The 21,086-nt window shown below is 38.6% G+C and overlaps 1 protein-coding gene across 2 annotated transcripts in view; it reads right to left on the bottom strand.

Moving 5' to 3' along the window:
• Positions 1–21,086, bottom strand: part of DCLK2 (doublecortin like kinase 2) — a 211,049-nt gene that overhangs the window by 41,716 nt on the left and 148,247 nt on the right. For both annotated transcript variants that reach the window (XR_003569517.1, XM_027866862.1), the window contains exons 6-7: positions 7,609–7,681; positions 5,654–5,762 (exon numbers count right to left, since the gene is read on the bottom strand). Coding sequence is in view for 1 of the 2 variants with exons in the window: in XM_027866862.1 (XP_027722663.1) it covers positions 5,654–5,762; positions 7,609–7,681 (182 nt within the window). In the remaining variant the exon portion in view is untranslated. The remainder of the gene's footprint in view (positions 1–5,653; positions 5,763–7,608; positions 7,682–21,086) is intronic.

The following is a 21,086-nucleotide window of genomic DNA, read 5'->3' as shown; positions in this document are numbered from 1 at the left end:
AAAACCAAGAGCATGTAGGACCCTGAGGACCTATAAAGAAAAAAGTATCAAGGAAAAGAAGGTTCTTGAAAAATAGAGAAAGATTGAAGATTTGTGAAAAAGGAGGGATTGTAGAGTGTTCAATCTGCTGGACAAGATGGGATGGAATGGATGGAATGGGATCACTTATGTATGTAGAAGGATTAGCCTTGTCAAAGAGAAAGGCCAACTGTTCATGTGAGACTGGTAAAGGAGAAGATAGAGGCAGAAGGCATCTGAATATTATGAGATGAGGAGGAGAGGATAAGGGGGAACTCTCAGCAAATAGCCTTGATTTTTTTCAGTGAAATATGAGACAAGGTTCTCTGCTGAAAGGGTGAGGGAAAGAAGAGTCATGGGAGGTTCAAGGACAAATGAAAAAGTTTGGATAAGCCACTATAATGAGTGGAATAGTGATTCAATTAATAAGGAGTCATTAAAGTTGTTTAGAAAGTAGTTATAGTAGAATAGAGTAGATACACAAAACACTGTGGTAAATTATTATGGTAACCTTGTGTTTGATAAATGTAAAGATTTAAGCTTTCGGGATAAGAATTCACTGGTAAAAATTGTTGGGAAAACTAGAAAGCAATCTGGCAGAAACTAGGTATAGACCAATATCTTATACTATTTATCAAGATAAAGTCAAAATGAAAATATGACCTAGACATAACGGGAAATATCATAAGTATATTAGAACATGGAACATATTAACCTATCAGATTTATGGATATGAAAAGAATTTATTAATAAACAAGAGATAGAGAGCATTGTGATATGTAAAATGGATTATTGTGTTTACATTAAATTAAAAGGTTTTTGTACAAATAAAACTGATGTATCCAAGATTAAGAGGAAAGCAGAAAATTAGAGGAGAAATTTTAAAGACAGTTTCTCAGATAAAGGCCTTAAATCTCAAATATATAGAGAATATTATCAAATTTATAAGAATATAAGTCTTCCACAATTAATAAATGGTCAAAGGATATGAACAGGCAGTTTTCAGAAGAAGAAATCAAAGCTATAGTGACATGAAAAATGCTCCAAACAATTATTGATGAGAGAAATGCAAATTAAAACAACTTTGAGATATTATCTTACACCTATCAGACTGACTAAAATGATAGAAGGGGAAAATGACAAATGTTGGAGGGGATGTGAAAACATTGGGCCACTAATACACTGTTGGTGGAGTTGTAAACTGATCCAAGCATTTTGGAGAGCAATCTGGAATCATTCCCAAAGAATTATAAAACTATGTATACCCTTTGACCCAGCAATACTACTATGAGGTCTGTTTCCCAAGATGATCAGGGGGGAAAAAAAACCTATATGTTCTAAGATATTTACAGTAGCTCTCTTTGTGGTGTCAAAGAACTGGAAATTGAGAGGATGCCCATCAACTGGGGAATGGCTGAATAAGTTGTACTATATGATTGTGATGGAATGCTACTATGCTGTAAAAAATGATAAGCAGGTTGATTTTAGTAAAACATGGAAACACTTGCATGAAATAAAGAAGTCTGAAATGAGCAAAAGCAAGAGAACATTACATACAGTAACAGCAATAATGTTCAAAGAGTAAATTTGAATGACTAAACTATTCTGAATTGTATGAATATTCAAAATAACTACAAAGGACCTATGAAGGAAGATGCTATCCACCTCCAGAAAGTGTATGGAACCATGTACTGTATGGTTTCACATATATATCTGTGTCAAATGTTGACCTTTTCCAGTGCAAGGTTGGGAGGGAGGCAGGGAAACAGCTTGGAACTCAAATGTAACAAAAAAAAATTTAAAAATAATTATAGAAGACATCTCTCCCCTCATTCCTTTACAGAGGTGGAAGGTTCACTGGGGTGGAACACTGCATATATTTTTAGATTTTCAATGTATTAAAGAGTTTTGCTGATCCCTCTCTACTTCTGTCTTTTAAAAAAATATTCTTTGGTTTATGGGAAGGTACTACAGAAGGAGGGATGAATATTGGGAGAAATTTAGGTAGTACAAAAAGAAAAGATCTCAATGAAAATTTATTTTAAAAAATTAGTTACAACAATCTCTGCAGGAATTCCTATCTCATTTTGGCATGAAGGTAATACAGTGGGTTCTTGAAAGTTGTGTGAGTATAGTGTAAGTTCTTGCAGGTCTTAGCCAAGCTAAAAGTTTAGATCGTGGGTGTATGGGGGTGGAGGAGCTAAGGGTCTTTCTAATAAGTGCATAGAGACTCATCACCAGAAGGCTGGACAATTGATGATGGTTGAGGGAGGTCACAGGGTTCATGAAAGTCGTCTGATTAAGGTGAGAAGGAACTCAAGTTCCTTGAGATTAGGAAATGTCTTGCTTCTCTTCATATCTCCAGCACTTATATGTACCTGGCACATAGTAAGAGCTTAATAAATGTTTATTGACTGACTAACCTGTACCAGCGAAAAGAGCACCCACGTAGACGGAGGAACACAGAGCTACTGACGTACTGAATTTGCAACACACAAAGAATGTCTAACTGCAGGAGAACCATTCATTAAAGAGCACTGCAGCGTACTTTGAATTCATTAGCTCTAAAACTGTAGCTGCTATTGCCAGGTTGTCATAGTCACAAATCGACATGGTCTAACTCAGAGGGAGAACTCTTATTTAAAACATCTCATGAGAAACGTAAACCAAACACTGCCTCTGACTGTTGATGAATACATAGAAATTATATCCTAGGTGCTTAATTTGTCACTGATAATTGCATTTGGTGTGCAAGGGATAAAAGTGGCCACAAAGCGTCAAGGTTTTTTATGAAATTCATTGAGATGTGTGTGATCTGTTACAGCTGGCACAGGGCACAACCCTCCCACATAAGACATCAGCCAAGTACAGTCACTGTCAGTCACACTGAGCTGCCTGAACCAGGGACTGGCAATAGAGAGGCTACTGCCACAATGTGGCCCTTTAAAAATTAATAGAAGAATCTGGCTAATTAAGCCTGGAACAACTTAACTAAAACATATGAAAACACTTCCACACAAACTGCTGGCATCTGCCCCTACTGTGCCCTTTGCAAAAAAACCAAAACAAAACAAAACGATTTTTAGGTGCTGAACAGTGAAATATGACCCCTGCAGCTGAGTAAGAAGATGCCCTTAGGCAGCAGCGATCTCCAATGTTTGTTGAATCGTGTACAAGAATTAAAGGAAGTCTAAAACAAATGCGGTTAGCAGCTGTCAGGCTGTGTATACAGATAGCTACAGACTAACCCCAAATCAAATTTAAAAGATCTTTAGTCTTCATTTTAAAAGGATATGTTTTCCTTTCTCTCTGTACATTTCAACAGTGTGTTTTTATACAACATAGTAACAAAAACTAAGAGTTAAACATGGCCTATTGAAGTGGGTTTCCTCACAAGACCTCTAAGATCCTCTCTAAAGTCAACAGACTCCACCACACGGAGATTATGGGGAAAACAAGTGAGAGGAGGGTGCTTGATGAGGACTTATTTTCAAACTTTAATGTTTGGGATTTTTTTCCCCCTCTCTCTTCAGTCAGCTTAAAGAAATGACAAGATCCTTTCAAAAGAAGACAAAGTAACACAGTGAAAAGAGCCCTGGATTTGTATATGGAGATCTTGAGCTCCAATCCTACTTCTTCCCCTTACTAGATAGCTGACTTCAGGCAAGTAATACCTTCTCCGGGCCTTGATTTTCTTATCTGTAAAAGGACAGAGGCAGGGGTGGGAAACCTGTGACCTTCTAGGTCCTTGGATATGGCCTTTTGACTGAGCCCAAGGTTTTTGTTTTCGTTTTTGTTTTGAGGCAACTGAGGTTAAGTGACTTGCCTAAGCTCACACAGCTAGTGTCAAGCGTCCGAGGCTGGATTTGAACTCGGGTCTTCCTGACTCCATGGCCAGTACTCTATCTACTTCACCAACTAGTTGTCCCCTGAGTCCAAGTTTTACAGAATAAATCCTTTTATGAAGGGGATTTGTTCTGTGAAGTTTGGATTCAATCAAAGGGCACCACTTGAGGACCTAGAGGTCCACATGTGGCCCTGAGGCTGCAGGTTCCCCAACCCTGGAGAGGCTGTCAAGGTGATCTCCAACGGCCCTTCCAGTTCTACGTCTATGATGCCTTGATCCCTCTTGAACTCAAGAGCTGAGAGATTCTAGCAGGGCTTGGAAACCTGCAGTTACTTTGTCATTTCTCAAAAAGCATCTGGGTGGGAGAAAAATGGGCTCCCAGGAAGCATCTGACTCCAGGCACTTTTTGCAATCTTGTCAAGTTTTTAAGTGACCTGTCCCTACTTGGGTTTCATTGCTGCTAAATTTCTGGGTTACCTAGGATTAAGACTGGTTTGGGAAAATCACCATCAATCCACTGAATCTATTTCAGCAATGCCCCCCTCCCCCCAACAACCCACCAGTTGGTTTTAATTTACTACAATAAAATCCACCACTGGTATTGGTTCAGACTCCTCCCAAAGCCCCAACAGGAAATGAAAATTCCTGTAATTACTGTGCCTGTCTACAGTCATCATGTTGGGTATGGTGCAGTTCTATGGCCAGCTAAACACATTTTTTGTAGGCCCAGGGGTCCTAGAGTCCACAAAAATGCTAGTCATATCACCATTTAAAACTATGACTCCTGATCTCTGAGACCCTAATACAAGGCCATGTATGATAGGTAAAAGATGAAATAAATGAGGAAACAAAGGTTCGTGCTTTTGATTTATTATCAATGCATGCCAACTGCATAATAAATCAGGACTAGACATCCTCAGCTTGGCACTGGACCCCAAATACAGGAGGAGACAGATTTTTATGTATTAAAAACAATGAATCAAATAAGACCAACTAATTAAAAGAAAACAATTAACCACGATACAAAATTAGATAATCTGACTTCTAATTGGAGGAAAGATTAGGGACTTTCCAAGTTGGGAGGGGAAGAGCAAAGAGGTATAATTCCCTAAAATCAGAAAAAAAAGAAGTGTCCTACTACCCCCAGGTGTCTGTTTCAATTGAAGGAACAATAACTGACTGACTAGTATGGGACAGTTTTCAAATAAGACATATGGGTTGTTTCAGATGTATAATTGTGAGAAAACTCCTTGCATCAATCTTGGGATTTGACTGGGTTTCTAGTCAGCATAACCTACGTGCTTAATTAAGGGTCTCTAAGCAGTAGGTAGAAGTGGTCCAGCTTCCCAACCACACAGGGCTGGGTTCAAACAATGAAATAGTTTTCTCACAACTCCCACAACTGAATAGTTTTCTCACAAGACAGAAATTGGACAAGACCCAAAATTGAACTGAGCTAGTTCCAGAATTGAGTCACAAGATGGAGAAAGTGGGGTTCACTCAATTCCCACAATTAACCACTTGCTGTTCTAATTCCCTCACTTGAGACAGAGTCACTAGTCCATCTGCTTTACAACTCTCATTCCAGGACCCAACTAAGTTCCAATGTTTTTGAAAAACTGACGTGACCTTTGGCCTTGGTCACAATGGGCACATTTAGCTTACAGAAATTGAAAAGTAAGAAAACTAAAAGTAAAGAAACAAAACAAAGGAACAAACATTGGAAGGGTTGAGTTGACAAATCCCTCAACTTGCAATGATCACAAGGAAGCTTATTTAGAGACTCACCTCTCTGTGCATTCCTTCACCACAGCAAAATTGCCATCACCAATGACCTTCCCAATTCTGTATTTGTCAAGAAGAGTTGATGACTCAAAGCACCTGTTTCCATTCACACCTGCAGAAAGGACAGCATAAATGTCAAAGGTAAGTGTCAGCAGCTCACCTTGCTCTCCACATTGAAACTGCAATGTAAAGATTTTCTAGACCCAAAGAAAGAAACAAAAAAGTGCTGCAGGCCTGATAATCTGTTAGATCTCTGGCTCAACTTGACCTCATTAGCACATGGAGTATTTACTGTTGGTGCTCCACTAGTATAATGGAAAATTTAACAAATTTCTGCTTAATCTCTCAAACCCCCAATGAACTAAGCCATTAGCCTGGCATCAAAAGGAATTCTAATTAAACTTACCCTAACTGGTTTTTATTCAGGCTTATTCAACCCTGAAAAAGCTGTTTGAATATTGGAAAACAGGTTACTTTCCCTGTAGGCTTTCAAAGAACAAATAAAGTACAGAGCAGAATTTTCATGAACCTGATATTTTGGGTTTTTTTAATATTTTCATGAGTGTATTTCATTGTGGGATTTTTGGTAACTTTGTGCATTTTATTTTCTGCATTTAAAAACATTAATCTGACATCAACAGCTTTCACAATACTGCCAGAGGGGCCCATAAGACAAAAAAGCTTAAGAATCACTGCTGTAGAGTAAGGACAGATGCATCAAAGTATGCATCTACTAACTTTCCATTACAGTTTAAAATTTACACGGGTTAAAAAAAAAAAAAGGGAGAAGATCAATGATCTCCTTTGACCAGGGCTTTGACAAAATGGCTAGTTATCAGTGACAGGGTCCTTTTTAAAATAACAAATCACAACTCTTTCCTCCTCCACATTGTGCTAAAAAATGTCAGTGATTTCAGCACTCAGAGAAAGGAAAGCACAGAACTGAAGATGAAGGAGCAGTCCATCTATGAATTTGCTCCCAGAGTTGTTGGGTAGAGATGATTCTGGTGGAGGAGTAAGATGTGTTGCTCAGAAGTGCCTCACTGACAGTAACTGAGGAGCAGCCTCTTTGTTTAAAGGTCCAAAGTTCTAGGCATTGTGGCAGACAGCTGGCTTAAGAACTAGGACAAGGTACCTCTGACACATACATGCAGCCTAACCCTGCCAAAGACTCAACCTCTCTGAGTCCCAGACAATTCTCTGAGACCCTAAGTTGAAGAGAAGGCACCAACTGGTACAAGAATAAATTTCCCATCCTAGTGAAATCACAGGCCCAGCCACTATCTCTACTTTCCCAAAGCTAGAACCTTTTGTGATACAAGGATGGATGATGGCACAAGAAAAAGATAGAAAAAAGCAAACCCAATCCTTAAAATCTAAGCTGCTGTAGACAAGCAGAGAGCCTGGAGCCTGGTTATAGGCCAGGGGATCTCAACCATTTTTTTGTGTCATGGACCCTTTGGGCAGTCTAGTGAAGACTATTAATTGAGCCCTGCTCAGATGAGTGTTTTTGGATGTATAAAATAAAATAGAATTACAAAGAAAACTAATTATATCGAAATAATTATCAAATTTTTTTTAAAAAATATTTAAGGATCCCAGATAAAGAATTCCTGTTAAAGACTAACATCTTTGAAGGCCCTTGAAAAAAGAGTTTCTAAAGCAGGCTGATATCCACACACAATAGATGATATTGCTATCTTTAGGAAATCTGTGTAGCTATCTTTTTATTTGTCTGGTGCCTTTGTACACAGCAGACACACACACACACACACACACCCCCCACACACAAATATTTAATGAATTGAAATAGACAAGGCACTAGTCCACACTTGACTAAGCATTATCAGGACATAAGTAGATCCTAATTTAGCACAAGTTTTCACCATCTCCAAAAGTACTTCCTTTAATTGTTGGTAGTGTCCTGTTTAAAAAGCTTTTACAGAATGGCAACCTACCTTCAGGGCTCAGGCATCGGTACAGTTCAGGTCCACCGTTCACATTGGAAGAAGACCCACAGGGTGGTGGAATCTAAGAAACAGCAAACAGTCTGTTACTTCTCATGACAAAAGCCCAGTTGATGATAAATGAATAAAGCTAATAGATATTTATAAAACCCCTGGAGAGAGTAACAAAAAGCAACCATGAACATGATGAGCCCCATTTGCTTCTTAGTACTTAGCCTTGTGCCTGGGGGGGGGGCAGTGGATAGAGCACTGAGTCCAGAGTCTGAAAGACCCGAGTTCAAATCTAAAGTCATACGCTTAATAGCTGTGGGACCCTGAGCAAGTTATTTAATCCCTGCCTGCATAAAACTGGGAGAAGGAACAGCAAATCGCTCTAGTATCTTTGCCAAGAAACCTGCATGGACAGTTGGCCCAAGGGGTCACAAAAAGTTGAACAACAGGGGTAGCTAGGAGACAGAATGGATACAGCACTGGTCCTGGAGTCAGGAGGACCTGAGTTCAAATTTGGCCTCAGACACATAATACTCACTAGCTGTGTGACTCTGGGCAAGTCACTTAACTCTAATTGCCTCAAAAAAAAAAGTTGAACACCTGTGCCTCATACATTAAGTACTATGTAAAAGTTATTTACTGTCATTGTTATTAATATTATATTGTGATGTAATCTAATTATATATTCTAATATAATATAATATTGCATATTGTTTTTATATTATTGTCACATATGTATATACATATATATGTGTGTGTATATATATATATATATATATATACAAAAACTTTCCCCTTATCCCAGTAATTTTGGTGCAGGTCATCCTCAGCTTTAATATTTTCACTTTAAGTTAGTCACTTAAAGCAAAGAATTGGACACAAAGTAGCTGCTTATTGACTGGAGAAAGGCTCAACAAATTGTGTTACTGTGGGTATGTACAAAGGAATAATGAAGATAATAAATACAGAGTAACGTGGAAAGATCTACATGAACTGGTACAAAATAAAGTAAGTATAGCCAAGAAAACAGTATCAACAGGGACTAGAACAACGTAAATGGAAAGAACCACCATCACAAAACAATGGAAAATGAAGGCTGCAAAATTATAAAACAAAGCAAAACAAGTATGGTCCCAAAGAAAAGAGATCGGAAGAAATGTCCTCCAACTCCTTTGCAGCGTTGGAGGAAGGGGGAAATCCATGGGTAGAGCATCAAATATAATATTAGTTTTGGGTTTGTTTTTTTTTTGTTTTTTGTTTTTTTACTATATAGGGTGACTCCAAAGTTTTAGTATAGTTAAGAGCTTAAAACTGTACTAAGACTTTAGAGACATCCTATATTGATCAATTTTGCTGATTTCTAGAAATTCTCCCTTTTTAAAAAATGTTTTTGTAATAACAGATGTTTCTGGAAGAATATAAGGAGAGGAGTATAGGTAGAAATCTAGGCAATGTAAAAATAAAAGATATTATAAAAATCTATCTAAAAAAAAAAGATTAGCTAAAGACAGAATGAGAAGGGGACAGGGGGAAGAGTAAGCAATTTTTAGACATCCTTGAAGGAAAAAAAGGGATTCCAGCTCCTGCCCAAACACAATTCTAAACGCTGCTGCTGATTTATAAGAGACTCAAGCATTTTTTGAAAACTCCACGCTTAGAAAGTTAGTCAGATTCAGATTGCTTTTGCAGTCAGTCAGCAAATAAACATTTGTTAAGCATCTACTATGTGCCAGACACTGTGCTAATCGCCAGAGATACACACACACACACACACACACACACACACACACACACACACACATTTAAAAAAATTTTTAAGCCCGTTCCTGTCCTGTCTGGTAGAGTTTACAATCTAATAGGGAAGACACTGGTTCATTTCTGCAATCTAGGTTATGGTACTTAATTCTTGGATTCTAAGAACAGCCCAGTCCACTTCCTTCCTCACTCCCCATCAGCAGATACTTACAGAAAGAAACCTCAGAGCTCATCTTGTCTAATCCCAGAATTTCACAGAAGAGGAATCTGAGGCTTACAAAGAAGTAAATTTCCAAAGTCATACATGTAACAAATAGAAGATCTGGGATTTGAGTCTGTATATGCCTTTTTATTACAGTTCTAATGCTTTTTGCATTTTATACTCTAACAGGCTAGCATTGCCCCACAGAGCATGCTCAGTCACCATTGCCAGCATCCCCGTGGAAGCAGGTGGGGGAGAGGGGTAGATTTCTAGCCTCATGTGGCTCACTGCTCAAGTCCTCTGATTGGCTGCTGAGTCAGAACAACAGGTGATGGATTAGTAGTCAGCTGACTAGCTTTCAAATGCTGGCTCTGTCATTTACTACCTGGGTGACCGCAAGTAGCTCCCTTTACCTCTTTTCCTTCAGTTTCCTCACCTGCAAAATGAGGAGACACTACTAGATAACCTTTAAGGTCCCTTCCATCTCTAAATCTATAATGTTACAATCTACTTTCCATTCAGCAGAAATGTTAACATTTGATATGCTGTTTCTGTTTCTAAATGTGGACACTTTCAACAAAATTCCAAATATTTCAGCAAGGGCAGTGAGAATGCCCAGCAGAGGTGATGTAGCTTTGAATTCTGTGACGTCTTATTAAAAAAAAAAACCAAAGCAGTTTACATCTACCAGAATCTTAGCATTCACCCTGTAATGCTTTATTGTTTTAGATGACCATAAGAACTCACTCCAAACTATGCTTTGGTTGACATCAGGACAAACAACAGAGGGTTATCTGTTAAGACCCAAGGAAGGATCCAACCTCTTAGGGCAGTCTCCTTCAAGAACAAGGTGCCATAGTGTTGAGGGATGACTCTGATGGCCAGCACTTTTCTTGATTCAGGTTCAACATTGGGATGAAATTAGGCATTTACGAAGGATCACACTAAAGGAGGTGAATGTCACCCTTTACATAACAAGGATATGCTACTTCAAGGATAGGAGCACAAAGGTTCTCTGGACACAGTCCCCTCATCTCCATCTAGAAATGTGTGCGATTGGTAGGTCATCAGGGAATGGCGATGCTCATTGACTTGTGCACCTACCAAGTCTGAGAGGCCCAGGTTCTATGTGGCTGGGACTTTTTAACGCACAAAGGTGACCAGGAAACTCTATCAGGGAAGCCAGGGCTAATCAGATCTCAGGGACAGCTTTATCATGAGCCTTCCCCATACTGGCTGGGGTGGGAGAGACAGAAAAGGAAGCTGCTTCAGGGAAGCTGTGGCTATTCAAGCCTCCCCATGTCATAGGTTGGAGGGAAGAAATTCAATCAAGGAAAAACACTGGTCATATCATACATGGTAAGATGGAAAACAGAACTGGTTCTGTATGTACTTGTTTTACAAGTTGTGAGCATACTTTAGTGCCCTGTCTAAAATCTGCCACAAAGGGCATGCTTTTGACTTGCATTTTTCTTGGTGGTATGAGGCCTTTAAGTATTGAAATACATTTGGATATGGAGAGAATTTCCCAGAGCCCTGGTTCTCCCTTCTTGGTCATAGAATTCCTTAGACCTTTTTCTCCAGCTTACTTGCCATTTCTATTTCCATTGTTTTCCTGACAGTTCTAACATCAACCTAACTCTTCTGCTATTTAGTCATTCCAGTTGTGATCATCTTTTCTTGACCCCATTTAGGGGTTTCTTGACAAAGGTACTAGAGTGGTTTGGCATTTCCTTCTCTAGCTCATTTTAAAAATGAGGAAACTGAGGCAAACAGGGTTAAGTGACTTGCCCAGGGTCACCCAGCTAATAAGTGTCTGAGGCTAGATTTGAACTCAAGAAGATGAGTCATCCTGACTTCAGGCCTGGCACTCTGTCCGCTGTACTTAAATGCCTCTAACTCTACATATCAAAAATGAACATTTGAGTAAGAGTACAACAGGAAGCAGATTAGTGTGGCAGGTTCTTTCAGCAAAATTTAATGAAGAGAGGATGTGTCGACTTTATCTGCCCCCCCCCAAGTTTGTCCGAGATAGAATTTGGAGTTCTGGAGTTTGGAGAGTGTTACTGTGAAATCTCACTCTATGGAAACTTTGGGCACTTGATTGTGTTATGGGACTTCTGGAGTCATTTTGTAGAAAAGAAAGATAGCTGCATGCCAAGGAGTACCTGTGAGACCATGAATAATTCACCTGTCCTTTCTGGGCCTATGAGGAAAACCTTTTTTTAAAAAAATTCCTTCAAGTAGATTAATAAGGCAATACTGTAATCTATTCAATGCTTAAAACAATTATATAACTTGAATAAGTGATCACATATAATCCCAATACCTATGAAATGATATGTTTAATAAGGGATAGAGGGGAAGGAAGGAGAGCAGGAAATAAGAAGCCCTTCACAGAAGGAGAAAAAGAATTAAAATTCAGAGGAAGACTATGTGCATAAAACTATAGAGGGAAATGGAAAGGTTCACAGTGGATCAGAGCAGTCTGCAACATATAACCAATAAAGAGCTTGGAAGAACAGTTATAAAGGATGTTATCAAGAAATTGTATGGCAAGAAGAGAACATGGGATGGTCACAGGGCAAGAGCAAGGGATGAAAGGTGGCAAGTCAGTGTTCCATTTGTACACCCTGGAAATGTCAGGAAAAAGTGGAGAGGGCTCAAGCAAGTTAGATGGATCCCCTGGGTTAAACTTTGAGGAGATGAAAGATCTGTTTAAATGTATTATATGTGGTGACAAAGATGAGATAAGTACATTTTTTTACTCTCCTAACTTGTGGCAGGTTAGAAACTGTGACATAACAGTTACTGAGTAACCAGGACTACAATCTGAATCTATGGGCTACATTTTAGATCTGTAGTGGGGGGGCCACAGAGTGGTCTGGCATAGAAAAATAGGGAGGGCAGACTTAGATGAGTTACTTTCTGTGTTATTGGAGAAAATTCCAAATTGATGAGATCACAGATTATAGTACTTGTTGTGAAAAGGTATGTTTCTTCCTCTCTGTGTCATCCTTCCCCATTATCCTTTCACTTGTTTCCCAGGGCATTTGTCTCTTTGCCATCAGAAGTGGCAGGATAAATATGTTCCTCTGCCTTCTAGTTCATTTCCATTAGAAATAAGAGCCTGCCTGGCTAGCAACAGGGATCACAAAATCAGCCTTCCAATTAGACTGATTACACTGCAAAGTATTAAGCCATGGGTACTATGCCGAAGTCAGGAAGAGAGAGAATTTACTTGAAAATCTCTTCACTTGTTAATGAGCATTCTGCTTCAATCAGCAGCTGAGATTCGGAGACAACCCAAAGGTTAAGTGATATCATTTGTTTCCGAGATGCTTCTTAACCAAAGCATACATTGATGACAGCATCTGGGATATTCTATTTCTTTGAATTTTCTGTAATCACTAAGTGCTTCAAAGAGACAGAATTGCAAGGGGAAGATAGGAGAGATAGGTTTGGGGAGGAGATTTCCTTCCTGATTAGGATTTGACTGGTTAAGGAGGAAGGAAATTGGCAGAAAAGCAATGAATATATTGCTGACGGAGTTCTCAGCCTCTGTGAGATGGAACTGTTAAACCATCTACTCTACTCCCTGTGCCAGCCAGATCTATTTTTTATAAGTAGAAAAGAAAATGAAATATTCAAGGATTCTATCCTGTTTTGATTATAGAATTCTATGCTTTTCAAAGCCCTCCTTGTTCACCATGCAGGAAAGCAGATTGAAGTGATACAGTAATGTATACATATCCGTTATCACCAAATTGTATTTCCTAGGGTTTCACAAGGCACATGCTGATCACTTCATTATGACTGACATGGTTCAGCTTTTGTGTTTTTATAGCTGGGAAGCAAGTCAGAGAGTCCTACTCTAAATATCCTTGAAGAGAGCTATAAAACATTTCCACCAAGCTGAAATGTTAAGAAAAATTTTCAGCATAGTTGATGAAAAAGTTCACTTTTGTCTAGCAGTAGAAATAGGAAGTTAGCCTTATGGTAAGGTAGAAACAGAGACCTGTTAACCTTCAGGTAATACTGGATTCCATTCAGGACAACATGAGATAATGTGTATGTAAAGGCTCTTCAAGTTTTAAAGCACTGTATAAATGTTAGCTGTTATTACTTTGATTACTATTTGTGTTCTTTGTTTGGCCTCCTATGGAAGCAGCATGGTAGAGTAAAAGGCTTGAACCCCAACCCTGTCACTCAGCAATCTGTGGGATCTTGGCCAAGTCCCTTCACCTATTTTGCCTCAGTTATTTCATCTGTAAAACAAGGAATTTGGACTATTGATCTCTAAGGGCCCCTCTAGCTCTAAATCTATGACACAATGAAGTCAGAATGTAGGAGACACATTCATCAGGATCACTTTGTAAAACTGTAATGTAATTCAATTAAAAGTTATTCTAGGAAAACAAAACAAAACAAAAAATCCTTGGTGACCATTTTCTTCAATGCCATTGTTGACATTTTGGCCTGACTCTGATCTAAACTGATGTAAAGCCGCAGAGTTCAGCTAACACGGACACCATCTCTAGAGGTCTCATAATTTTCTAGTAACAAACATTTTCAATGCTGCCCAACTCAGTTTTTTGAGAGTTTATCATTCTTACATTTCAAAAGCATCCATTTTCTACAGTTGGACAGTGGTTCAGGGAGACCTGAATTCAAACCCCATCTCAAATATGTACTAGTTATGTAAACCTGGGAAACTCATAACCTCTCTGCACCTCAGTTTTTTAAATCTGTAAAATGGGGACAACAATAGCACTCACCTCAAAGGGCTGTGGTAAAGATCAAATGAGAAAATGCATGTAAAGTGCTTTGCAAATCTCAAAGCACCATCCAAATGTTAGCTATGATGATTAGACAGGAATAAACTTCTGACAGAAAGCTGGCAAGCCATTTGAAACTAAGGATGTCAGACAACACCAAAGCTTGGTGGCCAAAAAGCATCGTGTAGAAATTAAAAACGTGTGATTCAATGTTAAGGAAACAAGAGAGAACAGTCACACTACAGTAACTCAGCCAACAGCATACAGAATGACAGTCACCAGATCCACAGCCCATCTTCTTCCAGAGAGACATAGAACACAAGAATAATAATTACTTTTTTAAATGGGACAGCTTTCCAATATGAGAATTTACAAATATGAAGGTGACAGCCATCACCTGTAACATTAAGGTTTTTACCTAATTATCTTATATTTAAGCTAGAATAATAATAATAATAATGATTAAAAAAATCTTCCCCCAATTTTATAGTTGAGGCCTGAAGAAATTCCATGTCTTTTACAACGTCAGCACAAGTAGTAAGTAGATGAGTCAAGATCTGAATCCAGGTCTTCTGATTCAAAATTCAACGTTCTATTCACTAAACCACAAAAATTAAGTGTGAATTTGTGAAAATTTTGATTTAATATTTTAAAACAAATTTAATTTTTACTACTCTAAAGAAAATAGGTCAGTTCTAGATACTTGCCTATAAAGTAGATGTTCTAGTGGGGCCATTTCAATGAATGAATTAACATTTATAAATAGCACATTCCTCATTTATATGCAAAGAAATAGAACTAACATAGTTATCCTTTGTCCTATGGCAGGTTAAACACGCTCTCATGTCTTCATACTTTACACATCCAGTCTTGCTTATTCCATTAATCAATATTAGCAAAATCTTTTGCCCATAGATAATATAAAGGCAAAGAGCAGGGCCTGGAGTCATGAAGATTTATCTTCCTGAGTTCAAATCTGGCCTCAGACACTTACTAGCTGTGTGACTTTGGGCAAGTCACTTAACCTCAGTTTCCTCATCTGTAAAATGAGCTGGGGAAGGAAATGGCACACTCCAATATCTCTGACAAGAAGACTCCAAATGGAATCCCAAAGAATCAGACACGACTGAAAACAACTAAGTAACACATCTAGACACAAAGTGTCTGAGGCAGGATCTAAACTCAGCTTTTCCTGATTCCAAGTCCAGCACTTCAAGGAGAGAAGAGATAGAGTTGCCTCAACTTGGAAGAAAAGACTGCCCAAAGGAATAGAGAGGAAAGTGAACCTCAAAACAATTAGAGAATGGAAAAAAATAAGACTACGCTGGCAGTGAGATTTGCTTAGAAGAACCAAAGATACCAGAAAGATCATAAAGTGATGGAAATCTGAAATGGAAGGCACTGAAGCACAGCTCAAGCCTTTACTGCTTGTTGTGATCTCTGGCCCACCTACTCTGGGATAGAATCAGAATATCCCAACCTTTTCACTATCAGGATTCTTCCCTTCCAAATTAGAATTGCCTAATTAGCAAAATCAGGACCTTCTTAGCAAAACCTTGTACTCTGCCTTGATGGGGCTGACTTGGTATCAACCCCTGGACCAGCCTCATGCCCCTGACTAAGGGTTGGGGGGCAAAAGTAAGGACCACCCAGACCCTGTTGGGTTCCTCCATATAGCCAAAACTCTGGTGCCATCCATCCAGGTACCATCTCTTCCCTTGCCTGAGCCATTTCTAGTCTTGCTTTGTGCTGAATACCCCTTTACCAACTTTCTGACTCCCAGTTCAAAGATTCCCCTCAACTTACGAACCTAGGGCACTGAGTTGTCCTCATAAGCAGGGCCAGTAGGGACCAGAGCACTGGTCCACTCAGTCCTGAGCACTCTTGATGATCCTCTCTCCTGCCTCCCCCTCCATTTCTGAATTACTTTTTTACATGCTTTGAATTATTTACTTGTATACTAGTACATATACATGTACTATATATATGTACTACTCGTAGTAGTACCCCCACCACCATCCCTGTCTGCCAGCAGAATATAAACTACCTGATGGCAGATGCTATTTTATTTTTTCTTTGTTATCTTCAGGACCTAGCACATAGTGGCCACTTAATAAAATGTTAGGTGAATTGGATTAAACCTAATCAAACCCCCTCATTTTACAGAGGCCTGCCCAAAGAGAACTAACATGTCCACCTAAAGTCCTTCCTCTTAAGAACCATAAAAAAATTTTTTGGTCTAAAAATCTCAGTTTTTCTCTCTAATAAAATAAAATGCATTGAAGGGTACAGTCACCATCCAGGATTTCCAGGCTAGCTAATCAAAATACAGCCACAAAGACAAAACCTATTTATCCCCAGAAATTTGCAAATCATGTTAAATGAAAGAAACTTTCAATAGCAAAGCACAGACAAGCTACAAAACTCCAGGGGAAATGCAAGACTCTAAGGTCAGCTGCTACTGCAGACCTACATTTCACAGCTTCTAAAAGAAGTTTTAAAGTTCAGAAGGTCAAACAGTAACATTTTAGCTATGCCCATCATCACAAGATACCACGAGTCCTTTCATCACACATCACAAATCCTGCAAACCTTTCACCGCTAGCAGACCCAAGAGACATCATCAGATAAAACACTACAGATCAGACTGTTTATAATCTCAAGATGTTGGATAATGTACCAAATGTATTCTCCCCCTCCTTTCAACTACCAGGAATCCCTGCAGCCAGATAGCCTGGGGGCAAAAAAGCTCTATTATCCCAAAGTGAGACACTTTATCCCTCAATCTCTACAGATGTGCTTGAAACATTTAAGACCAGAAGTTTTAGACTTGGGACTTTTGGGATGAGATAAAAGCCTCCCCTGCTCCCTTACCCCTTCACCCCCCCCCCAAAAAAGCTTTCTTGATCTATCTTGCACACTTAAAGAGTGCCTAACCAACAGTCCCAAAGAAAACACCACGACTTAACTACTAAAACTTAAATACTGACCTACCAAAGACCATAAATTGCATTGATGTCAAATACTGATTATACAATGGTCTCCAGCTTTCAGTTCAAAGAACATTTTTTAACCTCCCTGTCCATTCTCCATATCCCAGCCCTCTCATTAATCACCCAAGCATCAAAATCACTGATACCACAGTCACTCTGCAATTCCTGCAATGGCTGTTCTATAAAACTTGGCAACATATAATAGCTCTGTTCTTCCTCCTCTTACTAGATTCTTGACCACTTTCACTATGATTCTGTACTATCCAAGTCAGGCTAGTCTGTGCTTTCTGAATAGAGAAGTCTCCAAGCAAAACCAACTAGATAAAGCTCTACATGAATAAAAATAAATAACCCTAACAGTAGAGATTTAAATGCTGCTTTCAAGTTTGTCAAATGTTTTATTTACATTATCTCATTTGAGCCTAGCAACCCTGTGAAAATAGGCACTTTGGGGATTACCATCCCCATTTGACAGATGAGGAAACTGAGGCACAAAGAAGTTATGGCAAAAAATGTTAATTTCTGTATTTCTTATAGTTGGGGCTAACAAGTCAACAAGATAATTAAAAAACTAACATTTTTGTGATACTTTAAGATTTAAAAAACCCTTACACACTTTATCTTATTGAAGCCTCACAACATCTCTGCTAGATTGGTACTAATGTTGTTCCCATTTTATAAATAAAGTAACTGAGTCTCAGAGATGTGAAATGATTTGCACAGGATCACAGAGCTATTGAGTTTCTGAGGCAGTATTTGAATCCAAGGCTTGCAGACCCCAAGCACAGTGTTCTATCACCATAAATCTTTAGAGGTAGTCTCTAGATGAAATGTAGTCTTTCACAATCTTATTGTAACTGGTCATAAAAATGTTGTAGCATCTTATTTTTCAGTTTTTCAGTTCTTCAAAAGGTCCTTACATGGCCCACCTATAGAAAAATATTTATAGTCTCTCTTATTGTAGTGTCAAAGAACTGGGAACTAAGAGGCTGTCTATCAATTGGGGAACAGCTGAATAAATTATAATATACGAATGTGATGGAATGTGATGGAATACTATTGCACCTTAAGAAATGAGGAGGAGCAGCTAGGTGGCGCAGTGGATAGAGCACTGGCCCTGGAGTCAGGAGGACCTGAGTTCAAATCCAACCTCAGACACATAACAATTACTAGCTGTGTGGCTCTGGGGAAGTCACTTAACCCCCATTGCCTCACCAAAAAAAAAAAAAGAAAGAAAGAAAGAAATGAGGAACAGACCATAAAAACCCAAGAAAACCTATATGAACTGATACAGAGTGAAATGAGCAGAACCAATAACAATAATGCTGCAGAAACAAACAATTTTGAAAGATTTAAAAAGTCTGATAAATGCACTAACCACCCACGATTCCAGAGGACTGATCAAGGAGAATGCTCCCCACCGGACAGAAGATCGATTCAAGATGAAGAATGAGACATGCATTTTTACATATTCAACCTGGGCATTTGTTTTACTTGACTCTGTATATTTGTCACAAGGGTTTAGGTTTTTATATTCTTTTCAATGGGGGAGAGGGAGGAAAGAGAAAAATAAATAATTATTAATTTTTTTGAAGACAAAGATTTTTTAAGATAGATAATACACCCAATATTATTTTCAAACAAATTTTTATTTTTTACAAAAGGTCCTTGCCTATATTCTGAAGTAATGTTCTTTTGAACAGTTCTCCATGATCAGGCAATACTCAAACAAAAACACAAAAATCTTGATAGAATGTATCATTGATTCCCTTTGTCACTGAATTCCAGATTTACTACTTAACCCAGCTGTTTTCACTGATGACTAACACTTTAGTCTAGGTGGAGTTTCCCATATTAAGAGTTAGGCAGCCCTATGATCAAGTAGTTCTGGCTTCAGCTTTGACAGATAATGATTACTTATTTCAAGCTTGGAGGGAACTAGGAGGTCATCTAATCAAACTCATTTTTCAGATGAGGAACCAAGCTCCACCGACTCCAAATGCAAAAGGGCTCCTTCCACTGTACCATGTGATCTCAATACTAAATGATTCTGTTTAACTTGCATTTATCAGTTCTCTGATTTTTGGAATCAGGTATCGATCCTCCCAAGGTTTTCAGGGTTATCTAGCTGGAGTAAATAGGAATGAAGAAGAGATATGAAGGATCTTGCTCTTGAAAACAGACCTTTGCTGTCAGAGATTCTCTTAATTGATCTTAATAAGCTATTTTAAGTGAAGGGGGGAGGGAATGCATAAGATTACCACGTGAGAATTATCTGTAATACTTCATTTTAATTTCACTGAAACAGAGCAACAAAGCTGATGAAGACAATGTTGACAAAGCATTCAAACTGACGTAAAAATTAGTGTATTTTATGCTGTGAGCTACATGGTGACAAATCATAGGAGATCAGATTCAGTTTTCTCTCTTAAAGATAGCAGCATACATTGAATGCTGTTATAAGTGTAATATCTACCCCTTATTCTTACTCTGGAAACTATGCATATGAAATGAGATCCACCCAGCAAGTTCTTGAGGTAAATATCAAAATGGGGAATAGAGTCATTTGGCCATGTGACTGGAGTTGAATGTCTGGCTGAACCTCATTCGTTTCAAATCACTGTAAAAAAAAATCAAAAGAGGTTTGATTTTGATAGTCCCTGCAAACTAGCCAGATTGACTGAAACATAAGTACCAATGCCAGAGAAATCACATTAAATCTGGAATGGATCTTAGAGATGATATAATGCTCATGGGTTCTGCTGTTGTTGTTGAGTTGTTTCAGTTGTATCTGACTCTTTGTGACCCTGTCCGGGGTTTTCTTGGCAAAGATACAGCAATGGTTTGTCCTTTCCTTCTCCAGCACATTTTACATATGAGGAAACTGAGGCAAACAGGGCTATGTGACTTGCCCAGGGTCACACAGCTAGGAAGTTCCAAGTGAACTCCACATCCTATCCACTTTGTTAACCTAGCTGCCTCGATGCTTATGTTATGAAAATGAAAGCAAGAGATGTTAACTCAATTAATTAAACAAACATTCATTAAACACCTTCTATGTGCCAGGCACTGTATTAAATGCTATGGATATAGTAAAAAATGAAAATAACTCTTGCCCTCAAGGAGCTTTCCTTCTACAAGGAGAAGAGCAAAGAGAGGGACAACATATACAGAGACTTTTAGATAGCAAAATAAATATAAAGTTTCTCAATTGCCAGAGCTAGTCTTCTCTCTAATCAGTTGGCTCTCTTCTTTGCAACTAAGTATTTAGAGCACTAGGCCTTGAGTCAGGAAGACCTGAGTTCAAATCCAGCCTCAGACACTTACTAACTATATGGAAGCTATTTAACCTTGTCTGCCTCAGTTTTCCCAACTGTAAAATAGGGATAATAAATAGCACCTTCCTTCCCAGCATTGTTGTGAGAATCAAATGAAATAATATTTCTACAGAACTTTAGCACAGTTTCTGGTAAACAAGGGACAATAAAAAGTACTTTATTTCCTTTCTTCTATGAGTTACCCTCCTTAGAAACTGCTCCTTCCCTCAGATGCCTTTTTCTCTGTGTCAATGTCTTAGTAAAGACTGCATATGTGGTGCTCTCTCACACCTGTGCCTCAAACTCTCCACAACTAATTAATTTCTGAATTGATAGGTGTTTCCTCCTGGCCAAGTATCTCTACTTCGAAATGCCACATATGGGACCAAAATCGAATAATGGGGGGGGCAGGTAGAAAAATTCTGTCCCCTCC

This window comes from Vombatus ursinus, unplaced genomic scaffold (genome assembly GCF_900497805.2).
Source record: "Vombatus ursinus unplaced genomic scaffold, bare-nosed wombat genome assembly UNPS02014784.1, whole genome shotgun sequence".
NCBI classification, from domain to species: domain Eukaryota; kingdom Metazoa; phylum Chordata; class Mammalia; order Diprotodontia; family Vombatidae; genus Vombatus; species Vombatus ursinus.
The sequence above is the reverse complement of the archived record's forward strand: the minus strand, read 5'-3'. Positions and strand labels throughout refer to the sequence as shown.